The 25,277-nt window shown below is 39.5% G+C and overlaps 1 protein-coding gene across 5 annotated transcripts in view; it reads left to right on the forward strand.

Moving 5' to 3' along the window:
* melt (ventricular zone expressed PH domain-containing protein melted) overlaps nucleotides 1-20,708 on the forward strand; it is a 196,928-nt gene extending 176,220 nt beyond the window's left edge. For 4 of the 5 annotated variants that reach the window (XM_070096513.1, XM_070096479.1, XM_070096426.1 and 1 more), the window contains exon 21: nucleotides 19,289-20,707. In XM_070096513.1, coding sequence (XP_069952614.1) covers nucleotides 19,289-19,450 — 162 coding nt within the window. In that variant the 3' untranslated portion in view covers nucleotides 19,451-20,707. Of the gene's footprint in view, nucleotides 1-19,288 lie in introns of all 5 variants that reach the window. The other variant, XM_070096606.1, reaches the window with a different exon arrangement.
* Nucleotides 20,709-25,277: the final 4,569 nt, after the last annotated feature.

Raw genomic sequence — 25,277 nt, forward strand, 5'->3', positions numbered from 1 at the left:
CAGTAAACATGTTTACATCCCTGTGGGGGCAGTTCTCTCGTGCTTGTTTGCATTTTTCTTACAGTCAATTGGCCAAATTTCTTTTTTTCTAACCATGGGTCCTAGTGATCTACTGCAGTTAGCCTCAAATATACTCTGTTTTCTCTTACAGTAAGAACATGGGAAGATACTAGAGTGAAATTGGGACAGAAATGGCAGATGATTTTGCCTCTGCCACCATATTATGGCCTATTTTATTCATTCTAGAGTATATATCATGTTTCTGTGCTAATTGTTTATTATGTCATATTAGATGAATTGTGATAGATAAATAAACTGTACAGTTGATAATAGCGTCATATTCAAGTATTTTTTCTCGTCTCTCAAGAGTGCAGGAACGAATTAATGGCTTTTCAATTAATTTAAATGAGGAAAATTAATTTGATAGATGAGTAAATTGAGTTACAAGCTAGCTCCTAGAACAGATTAAACTCATAAGTCAAGGTTCCACTGTATTTTGTGAAGGGATTCAGGGAAACCTGTTAGCCGGGCTTGAGTCCTGGAAATGGGAAGTACAATGCCTACACTTTAAAGGAGAGATTTGGTATATTGGCAATTTGGAGGGATGTCTAAGCTGTTGTATCTGAGCACCTCTGCAAAGACGGTGATTATGTATGAGTGATGGTGAAAGTGCTGAATGATGAAAGTTTTTTTTTTTTCTTTTTGGGTCACCTTGCCTTGGTAGGAAATCGCAGACATGTTAAAATTTTTTTTTTTTTTTTTAAACTGCAACTGCAACACAAGCAGTTTTTTAATTGGGAGGGGGAGGGGTGTCAGCAGTGAAAGGATTAAAGAAAAGAATGTTATTCATTTATTATTTTTTTCTAGATTCAAATTGGGTTTGATTCACTTTTTTTTGTTGATAATGTAAGAATCTAAATTACTACAATAACACTATGCACTGATAAATTTAGCAGTCTTGAGAGCATGTCATTTTGATTAATACAAGAAGTCTAACAGAGGTGATGCAAATTTAAAATAAGGCTATAATATTAACCCTTTCAGGGTCCAAGGCCCAAATCTGGAGTCACGCACCAGTGTCCAAGAATTTTCAAAAAAAAAATTTGTTATTTTTTCTTATGAAATCGTAGAGAATCTTTTTGTGAAGGTAATAAAACAAAAAGTACGAAATTTGGTGGAAAATTGACGAAATTATGCTCTCGTGAATTTTGATGTGTCAGCGATATTTACGAATCGGCGATTTTGCCGACTTTGACTCCCATTTTAGGCCAATTACATTATTCCAGTCAACCAAATTCTTAGCTATTTCACTAGTATTACTTCTATTCTATCGATTGAGCACAAGAAATCGCCAAGTCAACTGTTTCAACTACAAAATAAAGTGATCGGAAATTGTTAATTTGGCCAATTTAACACAAAGTTCAAAATATTCCAATTTCAAAATAGGGTCCAGAATGAACAATGTAGGCATTCCTGGCACTAAACTAACATTTCCTCTGTTCATTAGTTATGTTTTGAGGCTTTACAAATAAATTCCATTTTGATTTTTTATTCACATAATGAATTTTTATTCACACCAAAAAATACAAGATTTACTGTTATGCAATACTATAATAATTGTATAAATATCATCACCATATTTGTGAATGTATATTAGACCCACCAGCTGACGTGTATTAGACGTGTGAGGTCGTTTGTTTACTCTTGAATATCGTCAAAAATTTAACATTTCTGCTACTTTGAGCTCAGTTTCAAGCCATTTCCAGTGCTAAAACCAATCAAAATTATCTCTATTTCTGTAATATGTCTTCCATTCTATCAAATGAGACCAAGAAATCGCAAATACAACTATAAAAAACATACGAAAAAACACTGCAAAGTTGCTGTTTTAATCGAAAAATCATGATTTCATTTTTTTTTCTCTCATTATACACAGTGTGCTGCAGGATCTGTTTTATGTGGTGCACACATACCACATAGATGTATTCTCTCATATCTAGGCCCAAATGTACCACTCACAGTTTATCAGAGTGAGCTGAGCTCATGGCGTAGATCTACGGTTTGGACCCTGAACGTAAAGCCGTAGATCTATGGGACGGACCCTGAAAGGGTTAAGCAACACTGTTTTACAAATAAAAATTTCTTATAATAAATATTTTATTAGGACATGATACATAGTTGTACAAGGTATTACAGTAGTTGGGTGTACATGTCGAAAGCCCCTTGTATGCAGAGCATTACGGGCAGGCTTAAAATTAACTTAAGACTATTTAAGCTATAATAGATTTAATGGTAACAGTTACTGTAGACAATTTACAATATCAAGTACAATAGTTATTTTAAACAATGAATTTGAACATTTCAATTTTGAAGCATTATAGTTTTACAATTTTGTAACATTGCAGTTAGTACTATAACAAAATGATCAATTTACTATATGTAACCGTATAATTTAATAATCAGATCTAATCAAATAAATTCAATGATCTGTAGGGCAGTAACAGTTCATATGGTCGTTAGATGAGTTACAGTGCATTCAAGAGAAGGGATTATTCTATTAGGTAATGCTATAAAAACATAGTTTGATAAGGTTTCTCTAATTATACAACTGGGTTATACATTTATGAGATATGTTATTTAATATTTGCATTAGGTTAGATATGAGAATTTATTGATCTGTGAGCATTTAATTATGGGATCCTAAGGCTAGGGGAGTAACACAGTGCATATTGATATTTTGAGGCAGTAGAAAGTGATTTGTTAACTATGTAGGTAAAGTTAAATACTGTGTAATTAGTTTTAGGTGAGGAGGTGGTTTTTAACCCCTTCAGGGTCCAAGGCTAAAATCTGAAGTGGTGCTCCAGTGTCCAAGAAATTTTGAAAAAAAAAAAAAAATTAAATTTTTATAGAATTAAAGAGTATATTTTTGTGAAGGTAATAAGACAAAAAAATTTTTTTCTGATCAGTACTTACCGAGTTACAGTGCCGAGAAGTTGACCCCAAATGACGTGGTGGTGGCAACGGCGACGATTTCCAGATATGCATATTACTTTGTTTACCGTTTTTTGTAGTTTTTTCTTTTCTAATTTTTTTCTTTTCCTACTAACATTTGGGGCCTGAGAGATCAATACTGTATATAATGTATATATATAAACTCACTGTATTGAACACTAACTGCACTAAAGTTATTATCATATTATTGTTTACCACTGTTGTTTATTACAATAAACATGCACAAATCTTGTATAATACTAATGTTCTATGATATATTTACATATTTACAATCACTGGACATGGTTTTAGAACTGCTGGAGCTTGTGGAACTCCTTAAAACAAGGCACCATGCACAGAGGCACCTTACATTCCTCACACATAAACCAAGTGTCTTTGAGTCTTTGTTGCCGTCGTTTTGTTTGTGCACAGACGATGCATCTCTTCTGAGCAAATTTCTCTTGAGTTGAAGGAAGCTGTATTATGAAATAATCACCTTCCCTCCTCAAACGCTTGGGTATATCCTGAGGAGTTCGAGGACCTTGTTGTATAGCAGGTGTTGTTACCTGGTACTTCATTATGAGTTGTCTGACAACAGACAAACAAAATTCACCATACGGTGGTCTGTTGCCAGTCTTCATTTAGTACATATTATATGCATTGAGCATTGAAATGTCCATGAGATGGAAGAAAAGTTTCATGTACCACTTGTAACTTTTATGAACACAGTCAACAAAGCCAATCTGCATGTCACATTTGTCAACCAAGTGCATGTTTTGTGTATAATCAATCACTGTCACTGGTTTTCGAATACGTTCATTAGTCACTCGATCAACTTTGCCACTGTCTTGCATTTCATTACGGTGAATAGTTGTCAACAATGTGACATCTCGTTTGTCATGCCACCGTAATGCCATGATGTCATTGGCAGTAAACACCTGCACGTCATCACCACGAGCACCTGCGTTGAGCCTGGGCATATGTTTACAATTAGAACGCACTGTGCCCCACACATCTGTCTTGTTCACTCGCAAGAAATCACTGAGTAATGGGCTTGTGTACCAGTTATCGGTATATAATGTATGCCCCTTACCAAGATAAGGTGTCATCATGCTTCTCACTACGCCACCTGAGATACCCAATAACATCTTGGTATCTTTCAATGTTTTACTTCCCGTGTATACAACAATATCCAATACCAAGCCACTGTCACAGTCACAGAGTACAAAAAGTTTTATACCAAAGCGTTTCCTCTTGCTTGGTATATACTGCTTGAATGACAGCCTACCTTTGAACAAAATCGAAGACTCGTCAAATACAAGATTCTTGAATGGATAAAAGTACATGCTGAACTTTTGTTTGAGATACATAAAAACATTTCTAAGCTTGTATAACCTGTCACTTTTGTCAGGCCTGGTTTTGTCAGAGAAGTGCAACATACGTAACAGTAAGATAAACCTGTTCATTGGGATGATTTCACTGAAGAATGGGGTAGAAATTAGCCGATCTGTGGACCAGTATGCTTTTATATTATGCTTATAGACATGAGGCATAAGCATTATTGTTGCAAAAAGCAAATACATTTCTGCAACAGTCATCTCTTTCCACCGGTGTAGTCTTGACTGTGGTGATATGATCGTATTTGCCATGGTGTACTCAAAATATTTATTACTTTCCCTGACAATAGTTTCCATCAATGGCTGGTCAAAGAATAGCTCAAAGAATTCCAATTCATTTGCAGTGTTTCCAAGGGGACAAGTTGGTAGAATTCCACTTGGGAACAAAATTGGGATTTTGCTGCCAATCCCAGATACGGTTTGCTGGTGGATACTGGACATCATAGGCTGGTTGTGCGGGTAGTTGTGGTGGGCTGGTGGCTGATGCTCCGCTTTGTCCTTGAACTGCGGAGTCAGCGTGGGTCCCAGCCTGGGCTGGTGAGTCACGCACGGCCGTGGCACTACCATCACCACTACCACCATCTACTGATGCCTGTGGTCTATCCATGCCAAGTGTAGCCACATCATCCTCACTATCACTATCTATACCTGGTGTAGGGCCACGGGATGTACTCCGGGATGTACTCCATCCCCTGGGCACGACATAGGGTACACCACCTGAGCACATGCGGCGGCATACATACCGATGCTTCACTGGTGAATATGATTCCTCACTACTTGAATGATCGTCAAGAGCAATAAAATCACAACCCACGTCACTATCATCATCATTACTGAAGTCAGAGGCCTGGCCACGCGAAAATAATAGTTTTCTCTTGCATTGAGGTACAACCGACCATGACTGACGAGTGCCCACACCAGAGGTAGAAGGTTGAGGATCGTCAAGGTTTTCTGCACTATTATCAATAAAGAATTCGTCTTCATTTCCACTTCCATCACTGTCAGAACTATCAGATAGGAACAGAAGAGTCTGGTCATTCCTTTCGGTAGATTTTTTGTTTATGACACTAGACTGATCGCAAAGACGGCGCTAAATTTTGAATTCGTCTCAACGTCAGATTTCCACTTCCATCACTGTCAGTGTGAACTATCAGATAGGAACAGGTTGGTAAGGAGAAGTTTGAGGGGAGGGTTTATATCTGAGTTTAATGTTCTTTGTATGTAGTAGGCACAATAATAAGTATGGATGTTTTGTATGGTGAGTAAGTATAGACTTTGAATATTGGTGGAGTGTGCTGTCTGGAGTGGGAATTTATCATCATTCTGACTGCAGCCTTTTGCTGGGTAATTAATGGTCTGAGATGATTTATTGTTGTTGACCCCCATGCACAGATTCCATAGGTGAGATAGGGATAAATGAGAGTGATACAGGGCAAGGAGAGCTGACTGTAGAACATAGTACCGTATTTTCGATAGTATGCCTACAGTCTTGGAGACTTTCTTGGAAAGTTGTTATGTGTCTGAAATTTGAGGCTATTATCAAGGTGGATTCCTAAGAATTTTCCCTCTGTGAGTTTTGTGATAGGTGATCCATTTATCATTATGTTAAGGGGAACTTAAATAGGTTTTGTCAATTCAATTCAATTCAGTTCAAGTTTATTCTCTATAAGGGTTACAATGTGGGGTTTACAGGTTTTGGGTATTGTGTGGTTTACATGTTATAAAATACTAATTACAGAGGGGGCCACTAGGACACCTAGCATGGCTAGGCATTTTACGCAGACTTAGATTAATTCTTAACATTAAATCCTTACAGATTATGGTATTAAGGCTAAGTGACTACATCATAATTTGTGAGTTTAGCAATGTGAATGCTTTTGTTTTTGCACAGTACAAGGTGTCTATATTGGAGTATCATAGGCAAACTTATGACTAGTTAGAATTTATTATTTTAAGATTAAGATTAGTATTTCTGGGTTTATAGTCAGTGGGTGAGTGAGTGTAATTGTGAACCACCAGGTGGTTATCATGTATAGTTAGTTGTCGGGGTTAGATGTTTTCTAACTGTAGTTTTGAAAGTGATGAATGTGTCTGCAGTTCTAGAGTTTTCAGGCAGGGTGTTCCAGATTTTAGGTCCTTTGAAATACATTGAATTTTTGTAAAGGTTTAGTCGAACACGGGGAATGTCATAGAGATGTTTGTGTCTGGTGTTATGCCTGTGGATCCTGTCACAACTATCAAGAAAGCATTTTAGGTCAAGGTTAATATTGGAATTTAAGGTCCTGTAGATATAGATTGCACAGTAGTAAGTGTGGATGTTCTGAACAGGGAGTAAGTTTAGATCTATGAAGAGTGGGGGGGTGTGTTGCCAGGGATGGGATTTAGTGATTATTCTTACTGCTGTTTTTTGTTGGGTTATTATTGGCTTTAGGTGTGTTGCTGCAGTTGAACCCCAAGCACAGATAGCATAGGTGAGGTATGGATATATAAGTGAATGGTATAGTGTGAGAAGGGCAGTTTGCGGCACGTAGTATTGTATCTTGGAGAGGATCCCCACTGTTTGGGATACTTTTTTTGTTATGTGTTGGATATGGGTGCTGAAATTTAGGTTGTTGTCGAGTAAGCTTGTTAATCATCATCCAGGTAGATATTTTCTGTAATTCAGTGTTTACAGTATTGGCTAGTATGACTGGGCTTGGGTGAGAGCAGACGTATGTAGTGTCATCTGCAAATAGTATGGGTTCGAGTAGTTGAGATGCATTTGGTAGGTCGTTTTTGTAAATGAGAAAGAGAAGTGGGCCAAGGACACTTCCCTGTGGGACACCGACTGTAATTGGTTGTGTGGAAGAGTTAGCTCCATTCGTGTACACATATTGGCTTCTGTTGCTAAGGTATGACTTTAGGTAGTTGAGGGAGTGCCCTCTTATACCATAATGTGATAATTTTATTTGTAACAAATCATGGTCAACTGTATCAAAAACTTTACGTAGATCAATGAAGATTCCCAATGGGACTTCTCTTTTCTCGAGTGCTGTGTATATTAGTTCTAGCATGTGTATAATAGCATCGTTCATGTTTTTATTAGGCCTGAACCCAAACTGACAGGGGTTGAGTATGTTGTGGGAGACGAGGTAGGAATAGATCTGCCTATGAAATAATTTTTCAAAGATTTTAGAGAGAAGGGGTAAGTTAGATATTGGCCTGTAGTTATTCAGTTCTGTTTGATCTCCTCCTTTATGTATCGGGGTGACCCTCACTATTTTGAGAATTGAGGGGAAGGTAGAGGATTCGATGGATTTGTTAAAGAGCATTTCAGTAATTGGTGACATCACTTGAGAAGGTTCTTTGTATATAAAGGGTAGTAAATTATTTAAATCTCCTGCCTTGCTCTTTAGTGTGTTGATAATAGGTGAGACTTCTGCTGGGTTGATCGAAGCTAGGAATAGCGTGTTCGGGTAGGTGCCAGTGAGATAGTCATTAGGAGGGTGTTTGAGCTTGGGATTTTGCTCACTAAGTTTTTTCCTATGGTGGAGAAGAAAACATTGAGCTTGGTTACTGTTTCAGTTGGTGGGAGTTGGGGTTCATCTGGTTTTGTTAGTTTGATTGTTCTGTTTCCTGGTAATTTTTTAGTTCCTAGAATTTCAGATAGGGTTTTCCAGGTCTTTTTCATATCACCTTTTAAGTTAAGTAATCTGTTCTCATAATATAATTTTTTTGCCCTTCTTATCAGGCTGGTTGGAATTGATGAGTAACGTCTTGTTTGGTCTCTGGTTATTTGGCCCATTCTTTACTGTTTTTCATGCTGGTCCTTTATATTTATGGATTTGAGGATGCTGGGTGTTAGCCAGGGACTGTTCAATCTCTTAGTTGTGATCTGTTTAGTTTTTTTTAGGGCAATGCATGTTATAGAGGTATTGGGTCTTTTTTAGAAAATTATTAATACATTCGTTGGTATCTGTATTGATTTCTAGCTTGGTTTGCCAGTGTTGGTCATTGCTGTTGTGAAGTTATTAATAGCTGTCTCATTATGAATTATTAAGAAACATACACTGTAATTACAGATGAAAGGTGAAGAGTGTCCAATAATTTATTTTTGCAGCTATCAGTATAAAAGGATTAGCATAAGAATGTAAACCAAACACAAAACTCTCCACCTTTACTGGGAAATGTACATTTTATTGAAAATAATTTTACTTAGCTTAATGGCCATCTCCCTTCATGGCAGGTTGACCCAAAGAAGAAAATGCATTCACCGTCATTCATTCACTGTTTTTTCAGATGTGTGCTCACATAACAATCACATTACCCTCCAATTTCAACATACCCACTCCTTCAGAGTGCAGGCACTGCCCTTCCCATCTTCAGGATGAAAGTCCAGCTAACCAGTTTTCCTGAATCTCTTCATAAAAGTTACCTTGCTCACACTACAACAGCATGTCAGATCCCAAAAACCATTCGTCTCCTTTCACTCCTATCTAACATGCTCATGCATGCTTGCTGCAAGTCCAAGTCCCTCGCCTACAAAACCTTTACCCCCCCTCCCTTCAATCTTTTTGGGGATGATCCCTACTTCGCCTTCCTTTCCCTACAGATTTATACTCTCTCCAAGTTAGTCATTCTACTTTGTTCCATTCTCTCTAAATGACCAAACTACCTCAACAGTCCCTTTTCAACCCTCTGACTAATACTTTTAATAACTCCACACTTCCTCCTAATTACCGCACTACGAATTATCTGCATAATATTTACACCACACATTGCCCCGAGACACATCTCCACTGCCTCCAGCCACCTCTTCACTGCAGCATTTACAACCCATGCTTCACATCCATATAAGAGTGTTGGTACTGCTATACTCTCGTACATTCCCTTCTTTGCCTCCATGGATAACGTTCTTTGTCTCCACAGATACCTCAACACACCACTCGCCTTGTTTCCCTCATCAGTTGTATGGTTAACCTCATCATTTATAAGCCCATCCTCTGACAAGTCAACTCCCAAATATCTGAAAATATTCACTCTTCCATACTCCCTCCTTCCAATGTTATATCCAATTTTTCTTTATCTAAATAATTTGATAACCCTCATCACCTTATTCTTATCTATTTTCACTTTCAACTTTCTACCTGTACACACCCTCCCAACCTCATCCACTAACCTTTGCAAATGTGGGGCTGATAGTGCTGTCCTGGGAGACAGTAATGGTGAAGCTGGAGGTGCTGTCCTGGGAGACAGAAATGGTGAAGCTGGAGATACTGTCCTGGGAGACAGTAATGGTGAAGCTGGAGGTGCTGTCCTGGGAGACAGAAATGGTGAAGCTGGAGATACTGTCCTGGGAGACAGTAATGGTGAAGCTGGAGATTTTGTCCAGGTAGTCGGGAATTATACGCAGGAAGGAATACATATAAATGACCTCATAGGGGACAGGAGCCATAGTAGGGAAACAAGTGTAGTCAAAGATAAGATAAAACCAATATTGCAAACTAGAAATACCGCAGGAAATAGCAAACAAGAGGACTCCAATAGCAATAGTGAGGATAAATTACCAAAAACAACTGGTGGGAGCTCCATTGTTGGTGCTAGGGAGGATAGAAGTAAGACAGGGAAACATGCACCAACAGGGAATACAGTCACAGAAACCCAAGGCAAGCGGAAACCAAGCCTGTGCACATACTATGCACTTGGTATCTGCTGGCATGGGAAATCTGGAAAAACAGATGGGACGTGCAACTATGACCACCCTAGAAAATGCCATGCCCATATGACAACAGGAAAATGCAAACTCCCTTCCTGTAAGCTTTTTCACCCTGAAATGTGTACCTCTTCAGTACAGGAAAGACTGTGCTATAACTTAAATTGCCAGGCATACCATCTAAAGGGGACAAAAAGATACAAAACATCCAGGCCATGGGAAAACCTGGGTAGCCACAGCCACTCAAGAGGGAGAGGTTTTTTAGTGCCAGGAAGGAAAAAAAACTGGCAGGAAATGGCAGAAATCGTACACCAAATCCAGTCATTCCTGGAGTGGAACCACAGTCGATGGCCTCCACTCCAAACCAACAGATACAGATACTAATGCCGGAAAAAAAATCCCCCCCCAGTACCAACAATACCACCAGTCCGATAACATTCTTCTTTGCAAATATACAGGGTCTAAAGCCAGCAACAAACAACAAAATACCTTTCATCCGTGGACTGCTTGCAGAGGCAAAGGCAATGTTTGCGGCTTTCACTGAGACCCACATAAAGGATCACTTGGACAATGAAATATGGATCCCAGGTTACAACCTATACAGATGTGACAGAGTGAACAGGCAAAAGGGGGGGGTTGGCCTGTACATTGCAGAGTCACTTGTTTGCACAGAACTGCTTAATGCCTCAAATGACGTAGTGGAAGTTTTAGCAGTAAAGGTCGAGAACCAAAACCTAGTCATTGTGGTAGTCTACAAGCCTCCGGATGCAACATCCCAGCAATTCCAGGAACAGCTGTTAAAAATTGACCACTGTCTGGAAAGTCTTCCAGCTCCTGCACCCAACATCTTGCTCCTGGGGGATTTCAACTTAAGGCACCTAAAATGGAGGAATATAGCAAATAATATTGTTGCAGAAATAACACCAGGAGGCAGCTCTGATGAAAACTCACACTCACACGAGCTTTTAAATCTCTGCACAAAATTCAATTTAAACCAGCAAATAATAGAGCCTACTAGACTGGAGAATACACTAGACCTCATATTCACTAACAATGATGATCTGATAAGAAATGTCACCATATCAAAAACAATATACTCAGATCACAACATAATTGAGGTTCAGACATGTATGCGAGGAGCCCCAGACCGACAAAATGAGACTAGTCACGAGGGAGCATTCACCAAATTCAACTTCAATAACAAAAACATAAAGTGGGACCAAGTAAACCAAGTCCTAACCGATATAAGCTGGGAAGATATACTAAGCAACACAGACCCAAACTTATGCCTAGAACAGATTAACTCGGTGGCACTCGATGTATGCACAAGGCTTATTCCTCTAAGAAAAAGGAGGAGTAGATGTAAAATAGAAAGAGACAGGCGCTCCCTTTACAGGCGACGGAAAAGAATAACAGAGCGGCTAAAAGAGGTCAATATATCTGAAATGCGCAGGGAGACACTGGTCAGAGAAATAGCAAGCATCGAACTTAAGCTAAAAGAATCCTTTAGGAGTCAGGAATCGCGGGAAGAACTAAAAGCTATAAATGAAATCGAAAGAAACCCAAAGTATTTCTTCTCCTATGCCAAATCAAAATCGAGAACAACGCCCAGTATTGGGCCCCTACTTAAACAAGATGGGTCCTACACAGATGACAGCAAGGAAATGAGTGAGCTACTCAAGTCCCAATATGACTCAGTTTTTAGCAAGCCGCTAACCAGACTGAGAGTCGAAGATCAAAATGAATTTTTTATGAGAGAGCCACAAAATTTGATTAACACAAGCCTATCCGATGTTATCCTGACGCCAAATGACTTCGAACAGGCGATAAATGACATGCCCATGCACTCTGCCCCAGGGCCAGACTCATGGAACTCTGTGTTCATCAAGAACTGCAAGAAGCCCCTATCACGAGCCTTTTCCATCCTATGGAGAGGGAGCATGGACACGGGGGTTGTCCCTCAGTTACTAAAAACAACAGACATAGCCCCACTCCACAAAGGGGGCAGTAAAGCAACAGCAAAGAACTACAGACCAATAGCACTAACATCCCATATCATAAAAATCTTTGAAAGGGTCCTAAGAAGCAAGATCACCACCCATCTAGAAACCCATCAGTTACACAACCCAGGGCAACATGGGTTTAGAACAGGTCGCTCCTGTCTGTCTCAACTACTGGATCACTACGACAAGGTCCTAAATGCACTAGAAGACAAAAAGAATGCAGATGTAATATATACAGACTTTGCAAAAGCTTTCGACAAGTGTGACCATGGCGTAATAGCGCACAAAATGCGCGCTAAAGGAATAACAGGGAAAAGTCGGTCGATGGATCTATAATTTCCTCACTAACAGAACACAGAGAGTAGTCGTCAACAGAGTAAAGTCCGAGGCAGCTACGGTGAAAAGCTCTGTTCCACAAGGCACAGTACTAGCTCCCATCTTGTTCCTCATCCTCATATCCGACATAGACAAGGATGTCAGCCACAGCACCGTGTCTTCCTTTGCAGATGACACCCGAATCTGCATGACAGTGTCTTCCATTGCAGACACTGCAAGGCTCCAGGCGGACATCAACCAAATCTTTCAGTGGGCTGCAGAAAACAATATGAAGTTCAACGATGAGAAATTTCAATTACTCAGATATGGTAAACATGAGGAAATTAAATCTTCATCAGAGTACAAAACAAATTCTGGTCACAAAATAGAGCGAAACACCAACGTCAAAGACCTGGGAGTGATTATGTCGGAGGATCTCACCTTCAAGGACCATAACATTGTATCAATCGCATCTGCTAGAAAAATGACAGGATGGATAATGAGAACCTTCAAAACTAGGGAGGCCAAGCCCATGATGACACTCTTCAGGTCACTTGTTCTATCTAGGCTGGAATATTGCTCCACTCTAACAGCACCTTTCAAGGCAGGTGAAATTGCCGACCTAGAAAATGTACAGAGAACTTTCATGGCGCGCATAACGGAGATAAAACACCTCAATTACTGGGAGCGCTTGAGGTTTCTAAACCTGTATTCCCTGGAATGCAGGAGGGAGAGATACATGATTATATACACCTGGAAAATCCTAGAGGGACTAGTACCGAACTTGCACACGAAAATCACTCACTACGAAAGCAAAAGACTTGGCAGACGATGCACCATCCCCCCAATGAAAAGCAGGGGTGTCACTAGCACGTTAAGAGACCATACAATAAGTGTCAGGGGCCCGAGACTGTTCAACTGCCTCCCAGCACACATAAGGGGGATTACCAACAGACCCCTGGCAGTCTTCAAGCTGGCACTGGACAAGCACCTAAAGTCAGTTCCTGATCAGCCGGGCTGTGGCTCGTACGTTGGTTTGCGTGCAGCCAGCAGCAACAGCCTGGTTGATCAGGCGCTGATCCACCAGGAGGCCTGGTCACAGACCGGGCCGCGGGGGCATTGACCCCCGAAACTCTCTCCAGGTAAACTCCAGGTATCATCAGCAAAAATTAACTGTGTCAACTCCCATTTTGTATTTGATTCCCCATAATTTAATCCCACTCCTCTCCCCAGCATCCTAGCATTTACTTCTTTTACAACCCCATCTATAAATATGTTAAACAACCATGGTGACATTACACATCCCTGTCTAAGACCTACTTTTACTGGGAAGTAATCTCCCTCTCTCCTACACACCCTAACCTGAGCCTCACTATCCTCATAAAAACTCTTTACAGCATTTAGTAACTTACCACCTATTCTGTATACTTGCAACATCTGCCATTTTGCACCCCAATTCACTCTATCATATGCCTTTTCTAAATCCATAAATGCAATGACAACTTCCCTACCTTTATCTAAATACTGTTCACATACATACATCAATGTAAACACCTGATCTACACATCCCCTACCCATTCTAAAGCCTCCTTGCTCATCTGCAATCCTGCTCTGTCTTACCTCTAATTCTTTCAATAATAATCCTACCATACACTTTACCTGGTATACTCAGTAAACATATTCCCCTGTAATTTTTACAATCTCTTTTGTCTCCTTCCCTTTATATAAAGGAATTATACACACTCTTTGCCAATCTCTAGGTACCTTGCCCTCTTATATACATTTTTTTTTTTTTTTAACAAGTCAGCTGTCTCCCACCGAGACGGGGTGACCCAAAAAGAAAAAAATCCTCAAAAATAAAATACTTTCATCATTCAACACTTTCACCTCACTCACACATAATCACTGTTTTTGCAGAGGTGCTCAGAATATAAGTTTAGAAGCACATACAGTGTACCCCCGAGTTTTGTCGGCATCGACTCGTGAAATCTGACTTTCGACAAGTTTTTTGGCAAAATTTAGCCTCATGGTTCATGATTGGACTTGTGATTCGGCGAACGTCCAGTATACATCCACTTGTCACCGCACACACAAAGCTAGTCTGCACCATTCACACTCGGTGTGCTATTGTTTACCAGCATGTGACCATCACCCCGCGGGTTCATACAATACATTTCATAATAATCCATTGTTTTTTGTGCTTGCAACTGCTAAATAAGTCACCATGGGCCCAAGGAAAGCTAGTGCAAGCCCTTTGGTAAAGAAAGCGAGGAACACGATCGAATTCAAGAAGGAAATCATTGAAAAATATGAGTGGAGTGCATGTTACAGAACTTGCCAGGATGTATGGCAAACCCCATTCAACCATCACTTTGATCGTGGCGAAGGGAAAGGAAATAAAGTGTGCTGTTGTTGCAAAAGGGGTAGATCTTTCTTTTCTTTCAACACACCAGCCGTATCCCACAGAGGCGGGGTGGCCCAAAAAGGAAAAACAAAAGTTTCTCCTTTCACATTTAGTAATATATACAAGAGAAGGGGTTACTAGCCTCTTGCTCCCGGCATTTTAGTCGCCTGTTAAGACACGCATGGCTTACGGAAGAAGAATTCTGTTCCACTTCCCCATGGAGAAAAAGGGGTAGATATGCTGACAGAAAGAGAGATCACAAATCCTCGAAGAAGTGGGAAGGTTATTGTTGGTGTGGATTACCCAAAAACAGTTAGCAGGAGATAGTATTATGCAGTCGATAATATGTGAAAAGGCAAGGCAGTTGCATGATGATCTCGTAAAGAAAATGCCTGCAACGAGTGGTGATGCTTGTGATTTTAAGGCCAGCAAAGGTTGGTTTGAGAGATTTAAGAAGCGTAGTGGCATTCACAGTGTGATAAGGCATGGTGAGGCTGCCAGTTATGACAAAAAAGCAGCTGAGAAGTTTGTACGGGAGTTTAAGGAGTGCGTAGACACTGGAGAATTCAAACCCCAACAAGTGTTTTTGACGAAACAGGCCTCTTTTGGAAGAAAATGCCAAAGAGGACCTACATCACGCAGGAGGAAACAGCACTCCCAGGACACAAGCCTATGAAGAATAGGCTTACTCTCATGTTTTGTAGTAATGCTAGTGGGGATTGCAAAGTGAAGCCTTTACTGGTGTATCACTCTGAAAATCCCAGAGTGTTCAAGAAAAACAGTGTCACCAAGAGTAATTTGTGTGTGATGTGGAAGGCTAACAATAAGGCATGGGTCACAAGGGGAATTTTCCTAGACTGGCTTAATGAAGCGTTTGGCCCCAGTGTGAAGAAATACCTCCTGGAAAACAAATTACCACTCCAGTGCCTCCTGGTAATGGACAATGCTCCTGCTCATCCTCCAGACTTGGAAGAGCAAATAGTGGAGGAGTTTAGTTTCATCACGGTGAAGTTCTTGCCCCCTAATACAACTCCTCTCATCCAGCCCATGGACCAGCAGGTCATTTCAAACTTCAAAAAACTGTACACCAAAGCAGTGTTTCAAAAGTGCTTTGAAGTGACCTCAGACACTGAATTGACCGTAAGAGAGTTCTGGAAAGATCACTTCAATATCCTCACTTGCATAAACCTTATAGGTAAGGCTTGGGAAGGAGTGACTTGCAGAACTTTGAATTCTGCTTGGAGAAAATTGTGGCCAGAATATGTACAAGAGAGGGATTTTGAAGGGTTTAGGGCTGACCCTAAGGAGCCTATGCCAGTAGTGGAATCTATTGTAGCATTGGGGAAGTCCCTAGGGTGGGAGGTGAGTGGCGAGGATGTGGAACAGTTGGTGGAGGACCACAGGGAAGAGCTAACCACTGAAGAGTTGCAAGAGCTTCATCTGCAACAGCAAGAGATCACAGCTCAGGAAATAGCTGCAGAGGAGGAGGAAGAGAGATGGAGGAAGGTGGCTTCTTCAAAGATTAAGGACATTTGTGCAAAGTGGACTGAAGTGCAAACATTTATGGATGAACTTCACCCTGACAAAGCTGTTGCAGGCCATATTGGCAACATGTACAATGACAGTGTTGTCCCACTTCAGACAAATCTTAAAGAAACGCCAGAAACAGAGCTCTCTGGACAGATATTTTGTGCGACAGGCGTCCAGTGACTCTCAAGTTGTTCCCAGTGTCTTTAAAAAACAAAGAAGGGAAGTAACCCCAGATAAGGACTTGGTACCTGAAGTCCTAATGGAAGGAGATTCTCCTTCCGAACAATAGTGTACACCTTTCTCCTATCCCCTCCTCCCGTCTTCCATCCACCCAGAAGATGGTCCACTGTACATATAGATATGTATATATACATTTATTAAACAAAAATACCAACCACTCCAACACTATATCCCTTTGCTTTCAACATTTCCATCATGATCCTGTCAGTTCCAGCTGCTTTACCCCCTTTCATTTTACATAATGCCCCTCGTACCTCCCCCACACTCGCATCCTACTCTTCTCCACTCCTAAAATGTTATACTTCCCTGGCCAGTGCATGAAATTACTGCCTCCCTTTCTTCATCTACATTTAAAAGTTCCTCAAAATATTCCCACCATCTACCCAATACCTCCAACTCTCTATCTACTAACTCCCCTACTCTTGTTTTTAACTGACAAATTGATTCATTCCCTAGGCTTTCTTAACTTGTTTAGCTCCAAAAATGTTTTATTATTCTCGGCAAAATTTCTTGACAGTGCCTCTCTCATTCTATCATTTGCTCTCCTTTTGCACTTTCTTACCACTCTCTTCACCTTTCTTTTGCTCTCCATATACTCTGCCCTTCTTATATCACTTCTGCTTTGTAAAAAACTCTCATAAGCTACCTTTTTCTTTTATTGCACCCTTTACCTCATCATTCCACCAATTACTCCTCTTTCCTCCTGTACCCACCCTCCTATAGCCACAAACTTCTTCCCCACATTCAAATACTGCATTTTTAAAACCTCCCAAACCTCTTTCTACACATAATTCAATTAAAGGCTCCCCATTTTAATTTATCCCTGGCACCCCAAATTTACTTACTACTCCCTCTACAACATTTTTACCTACTTTAGCATTGAGATCTCCCACCACAAGTACTCTCTCACTTGGTTCAGAACTCCCCATGCACTCGCTCAGCATTTCCCAAAATCTCTGTTTCTACACTTCTCTCTTCTCCAGGTGCATAAACACTTACTATGACCCACTTTTCACATCCAAACCTTATTTTACTCTATATAATCAATGAATTTATACATTTATATACCTTCCTTTCCTGCTATAGCTTTCAACATTATTGCTACTCCTTCCTTAGCTCAAGCTCTATTAGAAACCCCTGACCTAATCCCATTTATTTCTCCCCACTGAAGCTCTCCTACCCCCTTCAGCTTTGTTTCACTTAAAGCCAAGACATCCACCTTCTTTTCATTCATAACATCCACAATCATCTCGTATATATAAAAATAATGATGTATGTTTTACTAGAAGTAATGGCACAAAAATGAAAAATTTGATGTAAAATTTATGAAATTTCAGTGCTCAAACCAGCCCAATTCCGGCTATTTTGCTAATATGCCTTCTGTACTATCCATTGATCAAATCTTATTATGCATTCAGAAATCAGTAATATGGCTGATTCTATGCTATTTTTAGACTTGTGGGTTTAGAGCTTGGTGATGATTATAATAATAATAGTAATACACTATTTTTAAGAAATTCCAGCTAAAAAAAAAAGTCCAAAATAAAAACTTTAGGCATTCCAGCCACTATAGCTGTGTTCCCCTGTTAATCATGTTCCCCAGCTCCTCCTATACAACATTTGCCCTCCACTTAGAATCCTTTGTCACACAAAAAATCCAACATTTTTTTTTTTTTTTTTCATTTTTTCTAATAACCCATAATCAAGAATGCTTGGTAATTGTTCAGACTGTCCCAGTAAGTGAAGCTGACCTAATAAAAGCCAATAAGATATCTAGATGGATAGGGAACGTCTCATCCTTCCTCTAGTGTATTGCCCAAAATCTACCATTTCTCACCAATTTGATGCCTCTTTCAGGCCATTTCCAGTCTTAAACTGCTATATCTTCTGGTCTGTCTACTGGCACCAAGAAACAGCCAGTAAAACCATGAAAACCATCCTAAAAAATTTCCACAAACAGGAAACTTATCACGTTTGGTTTCAGTCTAGGAATGTTGATTACGATGATCATTGTTTCTAAGGCCTGGTCTCTGATCACATCTTCTAGAAACATAAAACTGTAACCCAAAATGTTAATAGGCTTTTGTTATTATTATAATCAGAGAAGCGCTAAACCTACAAGGGTCCTACAGCGTCACTGGGCAGGGAAGGATGCAGGGGTATTGGGTAGCAAGAGGGAGAGGGATGATTATTAGGTCATGGAGTACAGATAGGTCTTTGTTTCATGCTTGTATAGACATGATAGCACCTCTCTAAATGATAATCTTTTAATCTGCTGTACCTAATCTATGAAAGTAGTACTTGTTACTGTCACCTTTTAATTGCAAAAAGGAGTACAGCCTCTCCTCACTTAATGACGGAGTTCCATTCTTAAGACCACGTCGTTAAACGAATTCATCGCTAAGCAAGGAGCATACTATAATGGTGGTGGTTTTGTGTCATCCATCTTTGATATTGTTTTAATGTCACCTTTGCACCATTTATAACATTTCTGGTATATTTTTAAATGTTTTTACAGTGGTGTACTCTATATTGAAGTAAAATAGAGGAAATCAGCTCTAATATATATTACAGGCATAAATACTGGTCAGAAAGCCCATCGTAAGTCTGAGGCATCGGTAAACGAGTACGTCACTAAGAAAGGAGAGGCTGTATATAAACTGTATTTCGATATACAAATGGGTATGTAGTAATGTTTTGTAACTTACATTCCCAGGACTCCAGTAATGCAGAAGAGTGGATACGATGCTTATCAATTGTGGTTGCACACTCTCATGCTCGGGAGGAACAAAGTCATGGACTGCTAAAAACGACCACATCCATTCCCCGCAGCTTTATGTATGGTTATCACTCATCTGATATGCGAACAGCTGTGTAAGCTAGAGTTTTAAGCAAATAATTTTCATCAAGGTTTAAAGTTTTATCAGAGGAGTATTGAAACCACAATACGTTTTTCATTTAGTATTGACCAAAAAATGTTATTTTTTTATAAATGAATTGTTGAGTAATACCAGATTAAATTTTATATAAATGTTAATATTAGAATTTGTTATGATATATAATATTTATGCCCAAAAATTATTTTTGACAGATGAAATTATTTGATGTAATTGTTCAAAGATTATAATAAATTGTTAGATGGTTGATTTGGTCTAAGGTATGGCTGACACTTTCATAAAGACAGTAATTGGTAAGTTGTTATTGAAGGTATAAGGTATGATGTGTTTCATCTCATAGGCCTTATAAACTGGATGTATGCACATAATATTGCTTGGGTAACTTTCACTTGATAATTTGTTGCATTGTGCTTGCTAGTTTCAGAATTTTACATTTTTTAACCCCTTAACTGTCCAAACGTAGATCTACGTTAGTACCACTAGCACTCCAAACGTAGATCAACATTTTATTTTTCCTGCCTCCATGAGGCACGATTGGCCCGAGATGCCCGGTCAGTATAGAATGGTTCTTAACACTTGATGTGCACAGTGGGAGCACCAGTTCAATTGAATGTTGGCTAGAGCAAATAGCATGGCAAACACCAGTGATTCACTGATGTCATGTCGTATTAACGCTCCCCTTTTAAGAGGAAAGTGATGTTGATCCAAAATTTAGTGGCTTTGAGATGCATGTGGCCACAAGTGATCGAGGAAATATCAAAAACCTCGATAATAACCCATGCGCAACATTTTTGCAACATCCTTTCATTTTTGATACCACTGGTAGTGTCAGCCTGCCAGAATGTCCTATAACCTATGCCCCTCTAAGTAAAGAGGAACGATTCTGGAATGTGTAATACGTATTTGTCAGCCTGGCTGACTCTCTCCAGCGTGTTTAAAACATTGCTGGTACCTATAAATACTTTGTATTTCTAGACAATAGTAAATGACCAAGGCAGGTGAAAATGTTCACCTGTCAGTGTGTTTGTGACTATTTGAGTACAATTTCAGTATCTTAGTGCCAGAACAAAGATTGGCTATGAAATCAGAAGAACTATTATAAATTGTAATTTTATTATTATTATTATCACACTGGCCGATTCCCACCAAGGCAGGGTGGCCCGAAAAAGAAAAACTTTCACCATCATTCACTCCATCACTGTCTTGCCAGAAGGGTGCTTTACACTACAGTTTTTAAACTGCAACATTAACACCCCTCCTTCAGAGTGCAGGCACTGTACTTCCCATCTCCAGGACTCAAGTCCGGCCTGCCGGTTTCCCTGAATCCCTTCATAAATGTTACTTTGCTCACACTCCAACAGCACGTCAAGTATTAAAAACCATTTGTCTCCATTCACTCCTATCAAACACGCTCACGCATGCCTGCTGGAAGTCCAAGCCCCTCGCACACAAAACCTCCTTTACCCCCTCCCTCCAACCCTTCCTAGGCCGACCCCTACCCCGCCTTCCTTCCACTACAGACTGATACACTCTTGAAGTCATTCTGTTTCGCTCCATTCTCTCTACATGTCCGAACCACCTCAACAACCCTTCCTCAGCCCTCTGAACAACAGTTTTGGTAATCCCGCACCTCCTCCTAACTTCCAAACTACGAATTCTCTGCATTATATTCACACCACACATTGCCCTCAGACACGACATCTCCACTGCCTCCAGCCTTCTCCTCGCTGCAACATTCATCACCCACGCTTCACACCCATATAAGAGCGTTGGTAAAACTATACTCTCATACATTCCCCTCTTTGCCTCCAAGGACAAAGTTCTTTGTCTCCACAGACTCCTAAGTGCACCACTCACTCTTTTTCCCTCATCAATTCTATGATTCACCTCATCTTTCATAGACCCATCCGCTGACACGTCCACTCCCAAATATCTGAATACGTTCACCTCCTCCATACTCTCTCCCTCCAATCTGATATTCAATCTTTCAGAACATAAAAATTATTGAAAATAGTATAAAAATGAGAAAAAAAGGTATATCGGCAACACTTCTGCAAGCGGCAGGACTCCATGTTGCTGTCAGGTGAGCATCCAGCTCCAGCTTTGTGAGCTTATATCTTGGTAAGTACTGATCTTAAAAAAAAAAAAAAAAAATTTTTTCTTCAAAATATTCGGAGCACTGGGCGAGTGAACGTAGATCTACGTTTGGACAGTTAAGGGGTTAAAAGAATTTGTTCTGGCAACTGTTTTGTTCAAGTTCTAACCAAGAAACTTTTTTTTTTTCAACCTGTTAAATTGTGCAGAAATCTGTGTTTTTTCTGATCTTATTTAGCTATTACCAAACTCTTTTCCGGTGTTTTTGATGCACAGAACGCTTTTGTTATGTGCAGGTTTTTGGGAAATCTCCTGGCTTATATTCCTCTTTCCATTAACTAAATAATGGTAGCTTCTAGTGGTACACTCTGTAATCATTTATTTCTTATTTTACACACTAATGAACTTGATGCAAGTAGAGTATGTTCCATCCAGTATTGTATACATATTTAAAAATATCAGATTAATACATATATTTATTGTCATGTAGTCAATGATTTATTTCTTTTGCATAAATATCATCTCATTTTCCAAATGACTTCATTCTCGTGTAATATTTTTTTTTCTTCTTCTTTGAGAACTAACAGAAAAATAGAAACCATACTTAGTGTATCACTATACAATTCCTTCTTCTTGGAGCTACCTTCCAAAGGGGTGGCAGCAATAAAAAAATCTCCAGTCAACCTTGTTGAAGCATGGCCTCTTGTAGAAGTACTTCACTATTCCCTTCCATTTACTTAACCTCCTTTATTTCACTGTTGTAAAGCAGGTCCTTGAATGACGTTTCATTTAATGTTTTGTTATAATGTTGATGAGAAAAAAGGTCAAATGAATACAACGAATACAAATTATTGTAAAATAAAAGTTCTTAAAGTATACTATCAAATGCATAACAATAAATGATGCAGTATGAAAGTGCTCAGCAAGCCTGCCGTATTTGTTATCGTTTTTGAGCTGTGTGGTGGTAGAAGGTTCTCTTTACAATTTTCACTTTGCAGACTTTTATTCCTTGATTTAACCCTGTTGCAACGAGTGTTTGAGGTGCACTGTGCACCTTTGATGTCTGTGGCCAAAAAAAGAAAAAAAAAACCCCAGAGAAGTGTGACATTAGAAAGAAAACTAGAAATTTTAAAGAGATTTGAAGATGGACAGTGAGGTGTAGTATAGTTATGTCATTTCTTTACAGTCAGTTTCCAAGAAGCTATCAATGACATTAAGTGAAGACTTACCGTATATCTGTTGAATCCTACCATCAGTCATCTCTGCCTGATGTCCAAACCATACTAGATTGTTTTTCTACACAAGACCTCGCATCTTAACCCATTCTGCTCTCAACCCTCACATTTGAACCTATTCTCTTACCCCAAATCTTGTATCTTAACTCATTCTAAAACCCCAAAACTTGCATCTTAACCCATTCTACAACCAAAAACTCCTACATCTTATCCTATTCTACTACAGCAAAAACCTACATCTTATCCTACTCTACTTCCCCAAATCACTCGTCTTAACCCATTCTACTACCCAAATCTCTTATCTCAACCTATTCTACATTGTTTCTAAACCTATTTTACTACCTAATACTTTCATTTTAACCCATTCCACCACTCAGAATATCAAAATCCTATTTTTTTTTTTTTTTTTGCAAACCATTTTGCTCCACCAACTAAAATTCACTCGCCATGTTTTGTACCTTTTCTCTATTATTGGTACTACATCAACAAAAAAACCTGGTCAACATAGACTAAGCTTTTCTATCTCATTATAACTTGGTTCCCACCTTACTTGCTCTTGGTCTCTTTACAGTAAGAGCGCCATCCATGTATATTCATAAGCCACAGAACACTGTAGACCCCTCATCTTTCTCTTAACATCTACTGTACAGTGGTCCCTCGAGTTACAACATTAATCCATTCCACAGGATGCAGGTGTATGCACCCTGCTGTGTTGCTGGCCATATGGGAGGGCCCCGATTATATAGCAGGTTAGGTTCCAGGCTACTGCCGTAAAGCAAAAATCGCTGTAAAGTGAATTTCCTTTTTTTTCACTTTTAAATAAATATAAAGGCCTTGTGTAATAACAGCAACAATATTAATCTTTATTTCTACAAGTACATGATATAACTATTACAGACCTAGCTGACATCATTGAAATATTACTATATTTATAACAATGCCCTGATTATGCAGAGCATTTTGGGCAACTTAGGTTAATCTTGGGATTACCAATAGATTTCTGGTTGTCTCCAAGAAGGTGCTGGACAGGCACCTAAAGTCAGTACCTGACAAGCCAGGCTGTGGTTCCTATGTCAGTTTGTGTGTGGCCAGCAGTAACAGCCTGGTTGATCAGACCCTGATCCACCACAAGGCCTGGTCTCAGACTGGGCTGTGGGGGCGTTGACCCCTGAAACCCTCTCCAGGTATACTGTGCGACCCACAACAGTTGTACCATTGTACACATATTGTATCTCCACTTTTTAATTGCCACGCAAAACAAACTACTTCTGTGAGGGCAAGTCGTAACTCCAGCCCATCATAACTCGAGGGACCACTGTATATACACGAGTACAACCCAAAAGTGTATAACCCACAATTTTTTTGGCCTCTTCTTTTTGCCCCCCCCCCCCCACCACCACCACAAAAAAATATTCATATATATCGTGTACAGATTTAACCCGATTATATTATAATTATGGGGGAACACTAAACCCCTAGGATTATCCAGTGCATGTGGGGGGGGATGGAAGGTATTCAGGCTCAGTTCAGGGAACTGGAGCACAGATCCAATTTCCTAGATCAAGAGCCCCTCACCAGCATCAAGGAACCTCCCTTGATGGGAGATTTACCATGAAAAGGGGTCAAAAGGTTCCGATGTGAAATACAGTAGTACCTCGGTACTCGAACTTAATTCATTCCAGAAGGCTGTTAATGCTGAAAAAAAAATTCTAACCAACTTTCTTCTTTTGATGCCCATGGTGACATATTTATACAGGTCCACATCCCTTTATCCAAAATCTGAAAATTGAAAAGTTCCAAAAATCGAAGTTTTTTCGTGGAGTGTGGAGTCGGTCATCTTAGCGCTGAGTAGTGGCGTTGAGAATCATTCTGAAATTCAAAAAATTCTGAAATTCGAAACAATACTGGCCCCAAGGGTTTCAGATAAAGAGATGTGGACCTGTACAAATATAAAAAATGCAAAGAAATGCAAAATAGTTTACAGGGAAATTCTGGCAGGTCTTGTTTGTTTGATAGTGTGCTGAGCAAACTGTCAACTACCGAATGACATTTTTTTTTTTTTTTACTGAACAAAGCATTCAAATACCGAATTGTTAGAGTTGTTAGAGCCAAAATATGGACAAAAAAAAAAGTACAGTAAATCCTTGATTTCATAGACCTCGATTTCATGGTCAAAATTCGCTTGGTTAGTTAATGTAAAAACAGTGGACGAAGTCTGTTGGCTACACAGTTGTTTGTTGTGATGATCGCAGGGAAAACCATCTCGTCTCTATTCACCACAATCACCATTGTGATTGTGGTGAATAGAGACGAGATGGTTTGTATAGTATAGATTGGAAGAGAACTTAGGATTTACTTTTACCTTCAGCACTTCCCCATACCTTAAGAAGCTGAACAATATATGTTTACATTACACTATACAGTTGATTTACATTTCATATTAATAAACTGAAAAATTAAATAAAATATTGGTTAGTCT

Source organism: Cherax quadricarinatus, chromosome 1, assembly GCF_038502225.1.
Source record: "Cherax quadricarinatus isolate ZL_2023a chromosome 1, ASM3850222v1, whole genome shotgun sequence".
Lineage (NCBI taxonomy): Eukaryota > Metazoa > Arthropoda > Malacostraca > Decapoda > Parastacidae > Cherax > Cherax quadricarinatus.